The 20,129-nt window shown below is 41.6% G+C and overlaps 1 protein-coding gene across 1 annotated transcript in view; it reads left to right on the forward strand.

Annotated features, from left to right (window-relative positions):
* The window catches only part of MCF2L (MCF.2 cell line derived transforming sequence like), a 1,071,259-nt gene that overhangs the window by 507,188 nt on the left and 543,942 nt on the right, over positions 1–20,129 (forward strand). Inside the window, exon 5 of the mRNA XM_044071884.1 lies at positions 7,475–7,594. Within this exon, the coding sequence (XP_043927819.1) occupies positions 7,475–7,594 (120 nt within the window). The remainder of the gene's footprint in view (positions 1–7,474; positions 7,595–20,129) is intronic.

Here is a 20,129-nt window from a genome sequence, read left to right on the forward strand (position 1 = left end):
GTAATGGCGTCTGCTGCATGTTTTATACCCCTGGTGACCTGACGTCATGGAAGAAGGGACAGCAACCGATGCAGGACCCAAGACTTTGTTAATCAGGCCAACTGAGGGCAACTTGCCAGCAGATTACCCAAATGAAATAACTGCAACAGTGAATACACTCGAACATCTACATTTATGGTAATTGTACACAACTGTACTTTCTCTGCTGCCCATAATAACCATGTCTACTCTTCCACATATGTCAGCATTGCATCTGGGAACTAGTGCAGGATGGTGTCAAAACCGCTAGCATGTCCCCAGATGGACACTGGAAGGTCCCTGTAGCAAAAATTGTTAATGCTACACAAACCATAGTGCTTACTAAGCTAGGTATTCCATGTTTCCTGCTTGATCTCATGTCAGGATGCCACCAGTTAGCTCACACTCCCCATCTACTATTACTTCTCTGTAGATATCTATCTGATGTTACCATTACACAGTTCACCTCTTTGGTTACAGTTGGGTAATGCAGCATTTCAGCTCAGCTCAGCTGTGTAACTACCCTAAGCAGAGGCATTTTTGGGGGAGAGCACATGGAAACAGACCACTGCAGTGATTTTAGTGAACATGTTTCTGGTTCTCTTTCTGAATCAGAAAGGGCTAGTGTCAGCAGTTTTCCACAGTATCATGGATTACCATTGGCAACAAACCTTTCTGAATCCTAGCCTATATCTATATACTGAGTGCCTGTTTGGACTGACTACAAAGATGCTTCTTCTCATACTCAGTTTATAAAACAAATTGAATTTTCTTTGTGTTTTTCTTCGTTTTGTTATCAGGTATTCCTAAACAAAGTTGTGTTGCTGGATGAGTAGTTGTTGCTTCAATGAGTCCTTAAACAGGGAGAGCAGCACCCCTTCAAAACCATTCCTAATCAAACAAATTAGGCTAATGAGTTTGTAAATAATTAATTACATTCCCAGATTTATCACCTGCGGGGGCAGTGCAAGGGTTGGCACCTTCTATTTGCTGGGTATAAAACTGTTAGACAAACAGGCTTGAAATTAGACCTTGCCTTTCTAAATATAATGACAGGCTTCTAAAATGCTTTATTGTTTTTATTAGTGTGACCCACTATTGTCAGTTCAAACATTGACATAGACATTCTATGTAATTTCCATAAATGTTTTCTAACTAGTTCATAGGTTCATAGGTTCATACTAGGCTATCTGCCCTAGGGCATTTATAAGCCTAGCCAGAATGTGTTTGGCTTTCACCACCCATTTTAAATTTATTTTGCTATGCCCTTTTTCGAGGTTAGTATACTGTGCCTCTGTCTAACAGTGACACAGAAGTAATACCCAGGGTAAACCTACGATCTCCCATCCACTCATCAAGATTCCTCTTGAAGAGAGTCAATGAGGGACTCTGCCTAACCTGGACTGGGATTTTATTCCAGAGTGAAGGGAGCCTCTGGGTTATGAATCTGTCCCTCCAGCATGTCCTATTTATTTCAGTGCTGAGGTTCAAGTCTCTCAAGCGCGTAGCTCGATGGGATTTGGATTTTCTGAGGTGCAGCATGTCCATTAATTCCGGGTTGGACATGGCTTTATACGTCAGGCAAAGATCGCCTCTGAACAGGCGGTATGCCACTGAGTAGAGCTGGAGTTTCTTTAACCGGGCAGCATATGGCATCTGTTTGAGCCCTTTGATCCTCTTGGTGAGGTACTTTTGGGGTCTTTCCAGTTGCTGCAGGTGTCTGGTAAGGTCCATCCCAAAAGGTGCATTGTACTCAATTATGGCCCTGATGAGGGATGAGTAAAGAGGCACGATGACCTCCCCTGATCTAGATGTGAATCCCTTCATGATTAGGTGGGCTATATAAAATGTTTTTCTAACCACTTTGGCCACGTGGTTGTCAAATGAGAGATTGCTATCAACTTGGGTCCCCAGGTCCCTAATTACTTCTTCTGTACTTAATGGATTTCCACCTATGTGGTAATTTGTGGGCACTTTGTTTTTGCCAAACATTTAGCTTGAGGCCATGGCACTGGCACCAGTTGTCTGTTTCTATGAGGCCCTTTTGGAGGATGCTTGTGTCGGCTGGAGAGTCGATTATGGCCCAGTTTGCAGTCATCTGCGAACTTGGTCAGCCACAGTCCTTCTGTGTTGGCCTGTACCTCCGAGAAATATATACCGAACAAGAGAGGTCCCAGGACTGAGCCTTGTGGGACACCACTTGTAACTGGTTTGGAGTCTGACATGGCTCCAGCAATTCTAACCATGTGGGTTCTGTCCTTGAGCCAGTTTGCAATCCATCTAGTGACATAGGGGTTTATATTTAAGCTGGTGAGCTTATCTATAATGCCAGAGTGGGGTATTGTATTGAAGGCTTTTGCGAGGTCCAGGTAGGCTGTGTGGACCACCTTCCCCTCGTCAATGGCCTTGGTGACTGTTTCAAAGAAATCAACCAGGTTTAAGAGGCAGGATCTGCCCTTAACAAAGCTGAACTGGGTAGGATCCAGTGTTTGTAGGTCCCCAATATCTTTATTTATGAGGTCCATGATGATCCTTTCCATAGCTTTGCAGACCAAGCTAGTCAGCCTTATGGGGCGATAGTTTCCAGGATCCATTGAGGCACCACCTTTATGGAGAGGGACCACTGTTGCTGTATGCCACTCTTTGGGCACATATCCTGTAGTAAGGCTGAGATTGAACAGTAGTTTTATGTTTGGGTTTAACTCTTCTTGGAGTTCATGTAGGACGCAGCCCGGGACACCATCTGGTCCCATTGATGCTGTGTTTTTGCTTTGGAGAGGGCGGCTCTTACCTGAGCATCTGAGATGTCAGGGGCAGCACTCTGCTGGGATAGATATTTGCCCTTTTGGTGGGGAGGGGGGAGTTTGCACTGAACCTGTCAGCTAGGATGTTGGCAATGTCTGTGGGTTCGGTGTATTTTTGTCATTTTGGACTAATTCTGAGCATATCTGGGAATTACCACCCAGGTTCCTAACATAACTAAAGAAAGCCTTGTGATTATCCTTAGTGTCCTGTGCAATTTTTCTCTCGAAGCTGGCCTTAGACAATTTTATGTGTGCCCGTAGTTTTTGCTAATACTGATCAGTGATGCCTTCCCTTTTTGGGATTTTGCTTTATCATTTAGTAGCTTCCTCCTTCTATTGTATAGTTTGTTTATGGCTGGGGTCCACCAGACAGGATGTCTGCCTTTGGAGGATTGGGTCTTGGTTTTATTTGGGATCGCATGATCCATGCATTCCTGAAGGTGTTCATAGAATGCGTTTATAAAGGATTCTGCGGTCTGGGCCGTATTTTCCACAGGCCGGGGCTTTGAAGGATTCCACCTCAGTTTTGAGGAGTGTAAAATTTGCTTTAGAGAAGTTTTTCACTGTGGTTTTCTGGGCAGGGGTGGGGTCAGGATGTGAATATCCAGTGAGATTAGTTTATGGTCTGATCTTACCAGTGAGGGATACACTTCTGGTCTGGAGCATAGAGTCCCCATGTTGGTGATGATCAGGTCCAGTATGTTTTCCCCTCTTGTGGGAGTGGTAACAAGTTGTTCCATAGCATTTGAGTTTATAAATTCTAGGAACCTTTGGGCTAGGGTGTTGGAGCTAGAGTAATGCTCCCAGTCTATGTTTGGGTAGTTGAAGTCGCTCAATATAATGGTGTTTGGAGAGACCTTCATATTTTCCAGTGCTCTCAGGAAGGCCGAGTGGGGTTCCTGGGTTTGGGAGGGTGGTCTGTAGCAGGCTATAAACTGGAAGGCAGTTTTACCCACTGTTAGTTGCACATGGATAGTCTCTGATGTTTCGTGCTTTGCCACCAATCTGGAGGTGTGGGTATCTTTGATGAACATCGATACTCCCCCTCCTTTTGTGGTTCGGTCCAAGTTTTGGGGCCGAAAAGCATGGTATGAGGTATAACCTGGTAGTGCTGGGGTGCTCTCGGGAGCCCTGAACCAGGTTTCTGTTACTGCACAGATATCGATGTTCTCCATGCTAAGGAGAGTTTCGAGTGCGTGCATCTTGAGGTTTAGACTTCTGGCGTTGAGTAGCATTACTCTTAGTTTCTTATCCCTTGTGATACCTATGGAGGTGGGTTTGTCTTTTGAGCCTTGCCTAAAAAGGCACTATGGGGGTAGCAAGAGCCTTTGCCAATATCCGAAAGCCCAGGGGTGACAGGTGCAAGCCGTCACTAGCGAAGCATTGTGGCTTGTCGAGCATATCATCCCAAGCTGACAGGCATTGGATCCCCTTTGAATGACACCAGTACTTAAGCCAGTTGTTGAAATTGATCATCTTGTCTTCATATTGTGGCATCATTCTTGGTGAGGGTAAGATGCTACTCAAGGTCAGGGTCATACCGGCCTGGGCTACATGCTCAGAGAGCTACTTTATGTCTCTTTTCATGTAGTCCAGGGAGGTACGTCTCAGGTCATTCACACCAGCATGGACAATGACTGAGTCATATTTGTACTTGCCTTGGAGTTACCTGAGTGCTTGTGTTATGTGGCGGCTCCTAGCGCCCGACAGGCTGCTCACCGTGACCCTCTCCTTGTTCAGCCTGGTGAGCGGGACGTCAGTGTGCCTGACGATAGTCACCTATTACAAGTGTATCAGGTGTGTTGTTTAGTCTTAAGGGCTGTGACTGTTTGGCACACTGGCTTTGTGAGATATGTGTTGCATGTGTTTTGTTTTGGGGTAACGGCTGCTTGGGTGTCTGCTTTGGAGGTCTCTGCTGCTTCGGCAGATCTTTATTTAGAGCCTCCGAGTATGTTTTTGTGTGATTATGTGTTTGGTTTGCTGTCATGGTAGGTCTATGTGAGACTAGAATTGTAGTGAGTGTGGTTTCCTTCTCCTCCTGACTGGTTATGCCAGTACTGAGTTGAGAGAGCTTAGCCTCCAGTTTGGCTATATGGTTGCATCTCTCACATGTGTTGGAATTTGTTGAGAGGAGGAGAGGGTTGTCTGTGTACATGAGGCAGTTGTAACATTGCCTCAAGATTCCCAGATTCACCAGCTGGACCAGAGAGGAGATTGACAACTGACCTTTGGACATGCTAGAATAATATTGGGAATTCCTTAATAATTGAAAACCAGGGCCAGTGGGGAGTGAGGGTGTAGTGCTTTTAATTTTTAGTGCTGACATATAATTGCTTTAGTGAGCAAGTGCCAGGTAACTTAAGTGCAATGTGTTACAGGTAACTTAAATGCAAAAACGACAAACAGTAACTTTCTTTCAAGTGAAACAAGGAAATAAGTACAGTAAGCAATGCAGATATCACTAGTGATCCACAGAAGCGCTGAGAAGCCGCGTATTAGGTGGAATTAGCATTCCAGGAAAATAACAAGCAAACAAACAACAAGCATATAAACAAAGCTATAATCAGCAGGCCTGGATCTAGTCTATGCTACAGCAAACAAGGTGTACCAATTTCAGTAAGATACAGTTCAAATATTCAGGCACTATAAACCTTTAACCAGAAATTCCCAGCTCAGAAGGGCAGAGTCCAGCCTCTTCTCCCACAAGAGTGCAGACCACAAACCTTCTTAATGTAAAATAACTGGCCTGAAGCCCAAGTGCTTAAACCAGAACTAATACACTTTAAGAATAACAGACACTGGGCTCTCAATCAGCAGTTCCCAACTTAGAAGGATGAAAGCTACCTGTCCTGCCACCACAGTGCATGCCACAAACCTTCCTAATGTAAAACAACTGGTCTGAAGCCCAAGTGCTTAATCCAACAGACTTAGAATGACAGCTAAACTTTAATCAAGTTACTGCCAAGCAGTAATAAATACAATTGAATACTTTAGAGAATGCCTGGATTAGTGCTCAAGTTACACAAACAAAGCTAGATCCAGCAGGCCAGAATCCAGTCTATGCCACAGCAAACAAGGCTGCAGGTGTAGTTCTAGTGCAGGTCTGTTCTTGTTATTAGTGTAAGGAAATCTCCTGCATACTTGACAAATATGTTTTTCTTATTACTGCATTTCAGCAGAAATCTGGACCATAAATTTTGGTATTCACCATCACCCTTTGTCACCAGTGTGCATTACCACAGACAATGGAATATATTTACATGTAATGGAGACTGTAAGTTCCACAAATCTTCATTATTTTTGACAAACTTGAACATACACCACTTTCTATTTGATATTTCCTTAATAATCTCATACTCACCTTGTAATAGTTTCTTACACAAACTATTGGTGAAAAAAATATCCAGGGAATTGTTATGGCTAGGCTTGTATAGGCCCGATAGCCTAGTACCAACCTATGAACATGTTTGGCTTTTTTGCTGGAATTACCCAAGATATACATCTGCCTTATCAATGGCTTCAAAAGTGTTGCCACTGACACTACCAGGACCATCCTTTACCAGACAATGGACAGCAGTTAATTGTCACAAGTTTTTTGGTGACATTTTGAAAATACTCACACAGCTATCTTCCATTATTTTTGAATAGAGCCCCTATCAGAAAACTCAGAGGAGCATGAGACATTAGAACTAGTGTTTAAAATGTTTGTTTCAAACATCCAAAAAACTCATCAGTCAATCCTGTCCTAACCTGTATAGACCTGCTGGGGTCCTATAAAAGCAGAAAATGTTCTAGAGAACACAATCAGTAATAAGTGAGCAGACAGCAATCACACTGTGACATGGTAAGGGAACTGATGTAGCCTGAATGTTAACCCTAAAGTTGTAACATTAGTGCTGGATAATACCTTTTTTCATCTGCTTTGCTTCAACTTTCATTTCACAAGTAAGTTTCTACAGTCTGGTGTCTATGGTAGAGTGTGCATGTGAGTGTGTATGTGAGTGCGTGTGTGTGTGTGTGCGTGTGTGTGTGTGTGTGTGTGTGTGTGTGTGTGTGTGTGTCTGTGTCTGTGTCTGTGTGTGTGCTTGCGTGCTCTGTGTCTGTATGTGATCCCAGTGTTTCAACTAATCATAGAAAACTCAAAGTAAACTTATGCTAAACCTCACCATCCTTTGACTTTTTTGTGAATGCCTCATTTCTCTTTCTTGCTTATTTGTTCATTATCAGCAGAGATGAGTGTAAGTGTGCCCTTTTTATTTTTGGACTAGGCAGTCTGAAAATAAGTTCAGAGTGGGCATAGTTTAAAGTTCTTTCAAATTAAGCTGGTGATATTTATTTAAAATAGGTAAATAAACTAGAAAACTGGACAAATATAACTTATTTTTTTCACTGTTTTTCTCTCACTCTGCCCTTCTGTCTGTCTCTCTCAGTCTCTCTCTCTCTCTCACACACACACACACACACACACACACACACACACACACACACACACACACACACACACACAGACACTCATCAGAATGATTTGAGTTATTGAATTATTTAATGGCTGCTCGTAGAAAAAACTGTGTTATAGCTTAGTTCCTCTCAAAGGTAGTAGCAGTTTAGAAGTAGAGGCAATATTTAACCTTATGACATCATTATTTTAACAGGGGTCATTCCCAGGAAATCTGCAGCAGGTGCTTATACTACGGCCAACAGGGATTTTTCACAGAGCACTCTCTGACATTGCTTTCAGATTCAACCGAGATGATTATAAAATGAAGGTACCGGTAGGTATTGCACTGCATTTATATTAATAGCTATTAAAAACAGTAGTAATGTTTACTTATATTTTATTTTAAGGAGAAGAAGAATAGAAATAAATGGGTGATGCTGAATGAGTTCTGCACAGTGTCTGAAAATACAAGTTAAGAGCTGTAAACTTTATGAACATTTTACATAATTTAAGCTGGTTTTAAATTCCTTTTCCTTTACATTGTTTGCTTTTCTTATGTTTAGCCATCTTTATAAAAGAAGGAAAGAACAAATTTCAGAATTTTATTCACAGACTGTGAGGAGGCAGGTGAAGATTAATCGGTTTTTATTTGGATGGAAAAACATGAGAGTAAAAAGGAAAATGCAACAGAGCATCTGCTGATGATGGTGTTGATCAAATGAATATTTATTTATTTCTTTTACATTTGTTAACTGGGTTAGTTCAGCTGAGCATTAGCTCGTTTTCAGTGGAGACCCGAGAAGAAAAGCTCCGCAATCAGTATTAACATTTTACATAAAGTCAGCAAGAAAATTACACTGGCAGCTAAAACAATTAGAAAAATAACATTTTACAATAACATTTTACAGAAAACAGTTGGGTACAAATGTTAGAGATCAAACTGCAAAAAGCATTTACAACAAATCATACAGAAAAGCAGTAGAGTACAACGTCAGAATTTTTACAACAAAAACTTAGGTACAATGTCAGTGTAAGGAAAACAGTGTTCATTATTTTAAGTAGTTATATACAGTATAGGTACAGATGGAGTAGTGAGGTAATGTAGAGGTTAAGCAACGAGACAGAGAGGTAGATGGATATTAAGACAGACAGTGGAAGAGAAAGGAGGGATGAGAGACAAGCTAGGGTTAGATAGTTTCAGGGAGGATGACTACAATGGCAGGACCAATTATTTATTAGATATTCCCGAGTGGCTAGTTTGAAATTTTTTTTGGTTAAGGCACCAAATTTCTGGGGGTAGTTGGTTCCAAGTTGTAGCAGGGTTATAGTTATATAGTAAACACCCTGATTTGGTTTTGGGTTTATAGATCTGTAGGACGTCTTGGTCTGAGCTACATAATGTCCTGGTTGGGGAATATTTAGTTATAATTGATTGAAGGCTAGGGCTGAAAGATGGTAGATAGAGGATGGAGTGAATAATTAACAGTTGCTGTAGTAGCAGCAAATGAGTGAATTCAAGGCACTGCAACTGTTTAGGAGATAGGCAATGGTCTGATTTGTAGGTTTGGTTTGCAGCAAATCTAGCAACTTTATTATACGTAGTTTCAAGTCTGGTTATGAGTGTGGTGTTAAGATATCTGTATAATTGAGAGCTATAAAGGAAGGTGGGAAGAAGAAATGCATGGGAGAGAGTTATCCTGGCTTAGTTGGTTAAATGTCTTTTGTTTTGGTAAAGGAGTCCGAGTTTCTGGTGAGTCTTTTTGATAGAGGTGGTGATTTGGAGATCAAATTTAAGCTGATCATCTATTATGACTCCTAGCAGTTTAGTGCTAGGGTCAGAGGTAATGACAGTGTTATTGCTAGATTGGATGGAAAATGTTGTTTTGAGATTGATGAGGTTTTTTGGGAGGAAGAGTAGGAGCTTGGTTTTCTTAGGGCTGAGAATTAATTTGTTGTCACAAAGCCATGTCTCTATGGTGTTGAATGATGCTTATGTAGTAGAGTGGAGGTCAGATGGATTGTCAGCAATGGTGATGACTGTAGAATCATCAGCATATTGTACAAGTGTGGAGTTGGGACAAGAAGTGTAAAGTAGGTTGGTGAAAATATTGAAGAGCAGTGGCCCCAGTATGGCTCCTTTGGGGACATCCATTGGGACGCTTGGGGGGAGGGAGAGCAGAGTGCCATTTAACAGCTTGCTGGCAGTTAGAGAGATAGCTGGAAAACCAGGATATGGTGGGAGGAGAGAATCTTAGATGAGAGAGTTTGTCTAGGAGGAGGGGATGGGAGACAGTGTCAAAGGCTTTGGACAGGTCGAGGAACAGACATGAGACTAGCTTATTTTTGTCATGGGACAGTGATACAGTATTAATGAAGGATATTAGTGCAGTTGTAGTGCTGTGTTTGGGACGAAATCCATGTTGTGTGTGTTAGAAGGTTCTGTTGGAGAAGGTATTGCATTATCTGCTTGTGAATGCATTTCTCAAGATTCTTGGAGAGGGGAGACCGTATAGCAATTGGTCTGAAGTTTGATATATCAGAACAATTACCTCCTTTATGTATGGGTAATGTGTAGAAAGTTTTTTATATTGATGGAATGTATGATTCAGAAATAGATCGCTTGATCAGGATGGACACTGGATAGGCTAGGGGTTCAGCAGCTATATGTAGGAAGTAAGAGGGTAGGTTATCAGCTGAGGGGGAGCAGGGTTTGAGTTTAGAGAGTAGAGATTTAATATATTTAGTTGAGACAGATGTAAGAGAGAAAGAGTTAGAAGGAGAAGGAGGGGAATATGAGAAAGTGGGGTTTTTAGTATGTTTACTAGTGGGGAGGTCATTAATTATGGTAGTTATTGAATTAATAAAATGATTGTTAAATACAGTGGCAGTTTCTTCAAAAGTTTTATTTGGGCATGGGTTGGGAGGGGAAGGGTTTCCTGGATGCAGTATATGATTGATTGAGTTCCAGAATTATTTAGGGTCAGATTTTAGGGTAGTGGGAGGGTTTGCATAGAAGCTGATCCTTTCTTTGTTGATATTTTTTTTATTTGATTTCTAAGTTTTTTGTAAGGCTGTAGGAGAGAAGGGGTCTTTGCTTTGGTCCATAATTTCCATATCTTGTCATGTCTTTTCATCAAGGCTCTAGTATGTTCGGTCAGCCAAGGAGCTGTGTTTGCTTTGATTCTGATAGTATGGAGGGGAGCTAGGGAGTTGAGGATGTTTAGAAAGGTAGAGTTGAAAGAATGGACAGCCTCATGTAGGGGGAGTGTAGTGAGATGGGACCAGTTTATATTAGAGAGTTTGTCTATGAAAGAGTCTGGACTAAAGGATGAGGTTTTGTGGGAGGTGATAAACCTGAAAAGTCTGGTGAAATGGGGAGTGTGTCTATTTACTATGATAGGGCAGTGGTCACTAAGGTAATTTGGTAGTGTGTGAGGGTTATGGTAATTTTGAGGATGAGACACCAAAATCCAGTCCAGGAGAGATTGTGGCAGGTGTGACTTGCTAATATGGGTGGGGGAAGTGATTAGTTGCTCAAATCCATGTAAGTTGATACAAGATGTAGTTTTGGGAGTTTGAATTGTAAGCCAATCTATGTTTACGTTCCCTAGAATGATGGTTTCATTAAGGATGGTCTGTGAGAGGTGGTGTAGGATGTTCTCCAGTATACTAAGATTATCACCAGGGGGGATGTAGATTGCTACAACACTTATGGTGGTAAAGTTGTTAAGTGTAATATTGGTAAGTAGGAGTTCAGCTGTAGAAAAAGTGGGTAGAGGGAGATTTGGGATAGTTATTGTGAGGTGGTCACGGAAGAGTATGGCTACCCCTCCTCCTCTTTTCTTTTGTCTATCAAGTCATAGTTTGTTATAGCCAGGTGTGGTAATTTCTCTATCTTTATTATATGGTTTCAGCCAGGTTTCAGTTAGGGTGACTATGTCAGGGGTATAGTTAGCTAACCAGGCATGGAAGTCCTGTACTTTATTTACTACACTCCTGAGGTTGATAGAGCAGAACGATACTTGCTTTTTTAAGGGGGTGAGGTTAGTAGATGTTTGTACAAGAGGATTATTATTTATGGTAGGTTGAGAGGGGCCTGGGTTAGGATGGATGTCTCCTGATAGAAGTAGTGGTTTGAAGTAGAGTAAGTGTTTAAATGGGGAGTCATTCTTTTTCAGCTTTGATGTGGTTGGGAGGGAGGGAGATAATTTTATTTTAGGAAGGGGTGTGGCATAGTTTGGGGTAGAAGGACTGCTTTGCAGAGGAATCTCGGGTTTGGTATTTGGATGTAGAGTACTGTTTGTTGGGTAGAGGTAGGGTGGGGGTAGATGTGTGTGATATGACATGAGGAGGTATAAGAAGTAAAGTATAGGTATCAGGAGTAAGGCTTGGGGTTCAAAAGGCATGGTTTGAAGGTAGAGTATGTGTAGAAAGTGGAAAAGATGAGGTGTATGAAGGTACTATAGGGAAAGAGGTGTGTCAGTAAGGAATTAGTTGGGAGGGGCAGGGGAGGAGCTGGAAGGGGTGTGGTTCAGGTGGATAAGTATAAAGGAAATTATATGGGGTGGGTGGGAATGGGGTGGGAGTGAGCAAAATTAAGGTGATAAAGAAATGGTTTATGAAGGATGCCATTGTGTGGCTTTTGTTGGAGTACTGTTTGGTTTGAGGGCTTTAGCTGGTAAGGCTGAACAGTTATTGCTGGCAATTGGAGTTGTTATAAAATGGAAGGTGGATATGGTGAAGCAGCAGAATGAAAGTTTGGTACAGCTGAAGCCATCTAATGAGGATATTCAAGATAAAACCTTAGAAATGTTTGGACATGTGTCTTATATTGAGCATCATTTGGTATGTTTGTAGAATAAAGAGAGAGAGAAATTTGCAAACAAGTGGTGTGTTGGAAGAGGAAAAGCCTTCGACTGTTTGGTATTTATTAAAAGAAAGATGGCATTGTGAGCTGCATTTACAAGAAGACTTCCATGATTAAGAAGACATACAGTATTGCTGTCTTTGACTGAAATGGAATTAGGTAAACCATGGATTCTATACATGCAGTTTTTCTTATGGTACCATTTAGAAGAGATATTGTGGCAGTTGTAAAAAACAGTAAGAGATTAGGGAAGCAGCCTTCAACACTTAAACCAGAACAAAATCTAAGCAGTTCAGAAGGCCATGAAGAACCACACTCCAAAGACACCAGAAAATATGTAAATACAACTTTTATTTTCACATGTAAAAATAAAAGTTATATTTACATATTTTCAGGCATCTTTGGAGTGTGGTTCTTTGTGGCCTTCTGAACTGCTTAGATTGTGGCAGTTATGTTTTCCAGGAAATATGTGTATATTTGAATGATGTCTGGTATTTTTGACCATGGTTTTTGTGTCTGTTCTTCAGCAAAGATAGTCATTTTCAGAAGTGAAAAAAGGACATCAGTGTGAAAGACAGATGTAAATTAATTTTTCTGAGTAGCATATACAAGTATTTATAAATGCAAATTTGTCACTGGCAATACTGCAAAGAAATCATGGCAAGTGAGTAGATTTTGGAGAGATTGAGAAATCTTGTTTAGTTGAGGGTGTAGATTCCCAGCTCAAAGTTGCACTAGATGATGCACAGGAAACATAGCAAGGAAATTATTGCAGAGTGATTGTGCGTCAAGCAACTAGATTCCATCGGTCTGAGAAAGACTGATATGTCTTCCTGACTGGGTAAGTATATTAGGTCTAGGATAATGCATTTTTACATGAATCTAGTTATGCCAATATTTCTATGATTTCTGCAATTTAATGCATATTGACCGCAATTGCTGGTCCTTTGTCACTGCTAATATTGCTGAATATAATTATATGGGTACACATGCTGAATGTGGGAAACTTCCTGTTGTAGCCTTTAAGACCTTGCTGTTGAATAGATAAATGTTTCAGTTGATAAGGCTAAATCCCCCATTGGTCAAAATCAGTTTAGTCCACAAAATTCACTTGACTGCACAGGGGGTTGACAGGTGTGTGAGATTGCACAATTGTCTGTGTTTGGAAATATGCCGTTCCCCAACAATGAGTGATCTCTGAGTTAGTATACATAATTAGCAGGGGGTATGAGTGGAAGGGGGGCTTGTCTCCTACAAAAAGCAATGTTTTTGGGGTGTGGGTGGAACGGGGCTTGTTACCTACAAAAAGCAATGTTTTGGGGGTGTGGGTGGAAGGGACGACGGGCTTGTCCCCTGCAAAAAGCAATGTTTTATTCTATTCTGTTAATGTTATGTTTTGCATGAGCAAAGATTGTGGCTTGGTGCATGCATAGTACAGTGTTGATGTTTGCAAAGTTGACCTTTTATCAATTGATAAAACGACCAGTCCGTACCAGGAGAAAACAGTCTTTATTATAAAATCCACCACTGATTAAGAGCTTTCACCCACCATTGGGCTTCTTCAGAGCTTCTTGGACTCTGAAGAAGCCCAATGGTGGATGAAAGCACTTAGTCAGTGGTGGAGTTTGTAATAAAGCTGTTTGTTCTCCTGGTACGGACTGGTCATTTTACTAGTGCTATTTTGTTTTATCTATGGTTGTGCTTTTATCAATTGATGTTTGGGTGTTTCTGTATTTGGATCTACTTTCGTTCATCGCAAGTACATCTGTTCGAATGCTAAGTAAGCTAACTTGCGTCAGTGAAAGTGTAGTTTAATGAAAATGTACTTTCGCCAAAAACAAATAACCAAAATAATAAAAAAAAAATAAAATAAACTTTAAAAACAAGGTTTTTGCAGAGGGACAAGCCCCCTGCACCCCCCATGTGGGGGGATGCTCCCCCCACACCCACATTAATTATATATACTAACTCTGAGATTGCACTACAGTAGAGAAAAGGGTACATTTCCTTATCCTCACTGTACTGCGACCTATATCTGAAAGCCCCAACTGCCAACCTTATACTCCCATTACACCTGTAAAAAAGCATCCCGAAATAGCAAAAAGGAGTTCACTAATTTGTATTTTGTGAAAGTGGTGTGTTTTCATTAAACTGCACTTTCGCAGAAGTGAGTTTGCTTACTTAGCATTTGAACAGGTGTACTTTTGTTGAACGAAAGTAGACCCATACATATATAGATGTGTCTATATATATATATATATATATATATATATATATATATATATATATATATGTAAATTTTAAAACTGGACATGTTACTTTACAATTAGCAATGAATGTCATGTGATGCATTATTAAAGTTTAAATAGGTTCTCTTTGATATTTTGTAACTGTCTGAGGAAGCGGCCTTTTGGAACCGTGATAGCGCTTACGTATTTATGTGAAAATAAATTATTGTGCTTTTTATCTTTGAGAGCTCAACTTTTTTCTATATTTGTCTCTGCCAGCTATTGGGACTTAGTTTTCATCGTATATGTATATATATATATATATATATATATATATATATATATATATATGTACAGTGGATATAAAAAGTTTACACCTCTGTTAAAATGCCAGGTTTTTGTGATATAAAAAAATGAAACCACAATAAATCATTTCAAAACTTTTCCCACCTTTAATGTGACCTATAACTTGTATAATTGAATTGAAAAACAAACATATCTGTTAGGGGAAAAAATATAAAAAATAAACGTACAACAAGCTGGTTGCATAAGTGTGCACAGCCTTAAACTAATACTTTGTTGAAGCACCTTTTGATTTAATTACAGCATTCAGTCTTCTTGGGTACACACCTGCCATCAATTAAATTAACCCCAAATGAAGTTCAGCTGTCCTAGTAGGTTCAGCTGTCCTAGTAGGATTTTCCTGACATTTACTCAGTTGCCTGCTACAGCAAAAGCCATGGTTCGCAGAGAGCTTACAAAGGATCAAAGGGATCTCATTGTTGAATGATAACAGTCAGGAGAAGGGTACAAAAAAATTTCCACAGCATTGGATATACCATGGAACACAGTGAAGACAGTCGTCAAAAAGTGGAGAAAATATGGGACAACAGTGACATTGCAAAGAACTGGACGTCCCTCCAAAATTGATGAAAAGACAAGACTAAAACTGGCTAGGGAGGCTGCCAAGAGACCTATAGCAACACTGAAGTAGCTGCAGGAATTTCTGGCAAGTACTGGTTGAGTACTACATGTGACAACAATCTCCCGTATTCTCCATATGTCTGGGCTATGGGGTAGGATTGCAACATGGAAGCTTTTTCTTACACAGAAAAACATCCAGGCCCAGCTAAAATTTGCAAAACAATACATTATGTTTCCAAAAAGCATGTGGGAAAATGTGTTATGGTCTGATGAGACCAAGGTTGAACTTTTTGGCCACAATTCCAAAAGATACGTTTGGCTCAAAAACAGCACTTTGCATCACCAAAAGAACACCATTCCCATGGTGAAGCATGGTGATGGCAGTATCATGCTTTGGGGTTGCTTTTTTTCAACTGGAAGGTTTATTCAAGGTGGTGGGAATTATGTACAGTTCCAAATACCAGTCACTTTTGGCCCAAAACCTTCAGACGTCTGCTAGAAAGCTGAAAATGAAGAGGAATTTCACCTTTCAACATGACAGTGACCCGAAGCATACATCCAAATCAACAAAAGAGTGGCTTCACCAGAAGAAAATTAAAGTATTGAAATGGCCTAGCCAGTGCCCAGACCTAAATCCAATAGAAAATCTGTGGGTTGACCCGAAGAGGGCTGTGCACAAGAGATGCCTTTGCAGTCTGACAGATTTGGAGTGCTTTTGCAAGGAAGACTGGGCAAATTTTGCCAAGTCAAGATGTGCCATGCTGATAAACTCCTACTCCAGAAGACTGAATGCTGTAATTAAATCAAAAGGTGCTTCAACAAAGTATTAGTTTAAGGGTGTGCAGACTTATGCAACAAGCAGTACATTTTTTATTTTTTATATTTTTTCCCCTAACAGATTTGTTTGTTTTTCAATTGAATTATACAGGATGTTCATCGTGCATACAGCTGCAGTAATCACATATGGGTTCTCTGCCGTCAGGCTGTCCCTCGGTCGGCCGAATTCCAAAGTCTTGGTCCGGCGTCGGTTGTTGTCGCTTTCTTTCCTGACGTCAGTGCGACAGGGGTATATAAGACACAGCCGACGCCATATTCTTCAGTCTTTTTTGCCGCGCGGTGCCCGAAGCAGAAGCAGTTCGCAAGTGCCGGTCGGCCAGCTCCTGAATTTACGAAAAATTGGAAACCGAAGTCTTCTTTAAAGCCGTTAGGGAAACTTTTCTTGCCTCAGACCGATGTCAGACAAAGTTAACAATTGTATTTCTTGTGGGAAGCAAATACCGCATAAGGATTTCCATTCCCTCTGCATACCTTGTTTAGGCCCAGACCACGACATCTCGGGCTGTCGCTTTTGTGCTACTTTCAATAAACGCGCTATTAAGTTTCGGGCGGAGTTCGCCCAACATTATTTTGGTAAAGCCTTTGATTATAAAATGTCGTCGGAGACTCCGACTACCGTTTTGTCCAAAAAACGCAAGGACAAGGACTGACACGCAAGGCCCGCGGTCTCCACTGACACCACGCCAAAACCAACTGCACGTGGTCTGGTTCTCAGCGAGACGCCTTTGCAGTCCCTGACTACCGACGACACTTCTTTGGCGGTGTCTTCTGTACCCGAGACCGCAGGTGCCTCGGCCCTTACTCAGACTACAACCACCGAAGCCACTGTGAGTGTTGAGTCTCCTAATGTGGACAGGTCCACTTCCACACAGGGTGTCTTTAGGCCCTCATCTTCCTTTTCCATTAAGGCCTTTACTAAGTCCAAATCAGCCATGCATCCCAAGAGGCCTGTTGCTCAGGGCCCATCCCCAGGCCCCACGCCTAAAAAGCAGATGCTTAAAATGGCTGAGGATTTGATTACCCTTATTAGGGGTTCCCAACCCCCTCCAGACAAGAGACCCAGAGTGGAGGAAGATTCTCCCTCTTCTGAACAGGGCTCCATTTTCTCAGAACATTCTGATGTAGAGGAGCACTCGTACTCCCCTTATGAAGATTTGGATGCAGAACAGTCCATTCCTTCTGTATCTCCCCCAGAGGATTTCTCTTTTGGGGAAACCTTGCACACCTTGAGGGAGCACTTCCATTGGGAAGGCCAAGACTTTTCTGATTCCAAGAAAAGGCTTAGGAATTTCTTTGTTACCTCAACACAGACCGCTGGCTATACCTCCTGTCTTGGACATACTTGATGATGTTTACTCGGAGGCTTGTCTTAGTCCGGATTCCCTGCCTCCTGCTCCAGTCAAACCTGATAGGTACTACAGAGTTCCTAACTCTCACCAATTTCTTTTCAAAAGCCATAATGCTGACCCTGAAACCATTTCTCAAGGCCCCAAGGGAATGAAGGCCTCTACTGCCAAGAATCCACTACCTTCCAAAAGAGAATCTAGGTCCTTAGAAAGGTGGGGGAAAAAGGTATACACCTCAGCCACCCTAGCCATGAGGGCCTTAAATTGTCAGTTCCATATGCTTAAATACCAACAGTTTCTGTTATCTCAATTAAGAAATAAAATGTCTCAACCTGATCAACCAGATTTGAAGGAATTGCAGGATATGATGCATAGTGCAGAACAAGTGGGTAAACACACCTTACAATGTGGCTGTGATGCCTTAGAGGCCTCAAGTAGAGCTGCTGTTACAGGATCAGTCATTCGTAGACATGCTTGGCTTAGGGAACAAAGCTTGCCTGATCACGTTAAAGCTAAACTACTAGATGCTCCTTTACAAAAGGATGTACTATTTGGTACTAATGCTGAGGAGATACTACGTAAAATGGAAGAAAAAGCTAAATCTATGCAAACTGTCAAGGCTTTTCTACAGGTACAACCACCTCGTTTTAGCAGAAATTGGCCTTCTAAAAACTGGTCCTTTCCAGCCACGGACTAGCCCCAAAGAGGTAGATACAGGCGCACAAGGGGCAGAGGACAATCTCAAGGATCATATAGAGGCAGACAGTGGCAAACTCCAGCACCAAGAGGTGGCGAAGACAGTGCACAACAATACAGAAAACAAACCTAATGACTTCCTCCTTTTCATGCCAAGCAAGTCTCAGCTGGCAGCTCCCTTGGGAGGAAAGCTGGCATTATTTACAAGAAATTGGCATATTATCACAACAGACAAATGGATCCTGGACATTATAAACAGAGGCTACAGATTTCATTTTCACACTCTTCCAAAATGAGAGGCATGCCAAACCTGCCACACAATCAAAGGGCAGAGGCACAAATACAAATTTCAAAACTCATGGACATGAAAGCTATTCAAGAGGTACCTACTCACGAACAAGGTCAAGGTTTTTATTCCAGACTATTTCTGGTACCAAGGAAAGGAACCGACTGGAGACCCATTTTGGACTTATCCATCCTAAATACATTTCTACTCGTACCAAAATTCAAGATGCTCACATTACAGCAGCTTCTCCCCATGCTGGGCAAGGGGTTTTGGCTGGTAACATTGGACCTCAAGGAGGCATACCTGCATGTCCCAATCAGACAAAGCTGCAGAAGATACCTCAGATTTCTTGCAGGTTCAATCCACTATCAATTCTCTGCATTGCCCTTTGGCTTATCAACTGCACCCAGACTATTCACGAAATGCCTGGCATCAGTAATCGCCTACTGCAGACTTCAAGGGATACAAATTTACCCTTATTTGGACGACTGCCTGATCCAAGCGGACAGCAAGCACAAACTTCTGGAACATCTGGCTTATGCAATACGGTTACTGAATTCTCTGGGATACACAATCAACAAAGAGAAATCCAGGCTAACACCATCTCAGAAAATAACTTTCCTGGGTGCCAACTTGGACACAAATACCCAGATGGCCTACCTTATGACAGAAAAACAGGGGCAACTAACTCAGTACTTCAAAATACTAGCAAATTGTACCAGGCTTACTGCAAGGAAAATCCTGCAGGCTCTGGGCTTCATGGCATCTTGCATTCTTTTAATCCCATGTGCAAAGTTGCATATGAGAAAACATCAATGGTACCTAAAAAACCTATGGTCTCAGCACAGCCACAATTTGGAAACAATAATACCAATAATTCCATGTTTGCAAAAGGAATTTCTATGGTGGGCCCAAGCATGTCAAACAAACACAGGTCTCCCATTTTGCAAGCCTCAAGCAAATCAAGTCATCACAACAGACGCCTCAGATTACACCTGGGGGGCGCACATGACAGACAGGTGCATTCAGGGCAAATGGTCCCAAAAGGAAAAGCACCTTCACATCAACCAAAAAAAAATGCCAGCAGTGATAAATGCAATTCCAGCATTCAAGGACCTCCTGCATCCAGGACAATTATTGATAAGAACAGACAACACCACAGTAATGTGGTACATAAACAAAAGTACAGTTTTGTACCTACCATAAATGTAGATGTTCGAGGATCCACATTGCTGCAGTCCTAACCATTGGGTAGTCCGCTGTCCCAGTCGGCCCGAATACCAAAGTATATGGCTGACGTCGGTCAAGGCGCATTAGACTGACGTCAGTACGTCAGGGTACTAATGCGCATGACCGACGTCATATCCTCAGTCTTTTCTTGCCCCAGATGTCAGAAGACCCTAAAAAGACAAGGCCAAAACCAAAACACCAAACACTCCTGCACCAAAAATATGTACAATATATACAAAATTACAAGAGTATAACCTCACCCACACAACCACCCCTAAACACAGAGGGGAAGGAGGGAGGGTAAATTGGACTGCAGCAATGTGGATCCTCGAACATCTACATTTATGGTAGGTACAAAACTGTACTATGTTCTTCATTCCACATTGCTGCAGTCCTAACCATTGGGTAGAATCCCAAAGCAGAGGTAAGGGAGGCTGGCAAATCATAAGGAAGCA

The sequence above is a fragment of the Protopterus annectens genome, chromosome 5.part0 (genome assembly GCF_019279795.1).
Source record: "Protopterus annectens isolate FY-2018-M chromosome 5.part0, PAN1.0, whole genome shotgun sequence".
Classification (NCBI taxonomy): Eukaryota; Metazoa; Chordata; order Ceratodontiformes; family Protopteridae; genus Protopterus; species Protopterus annectens.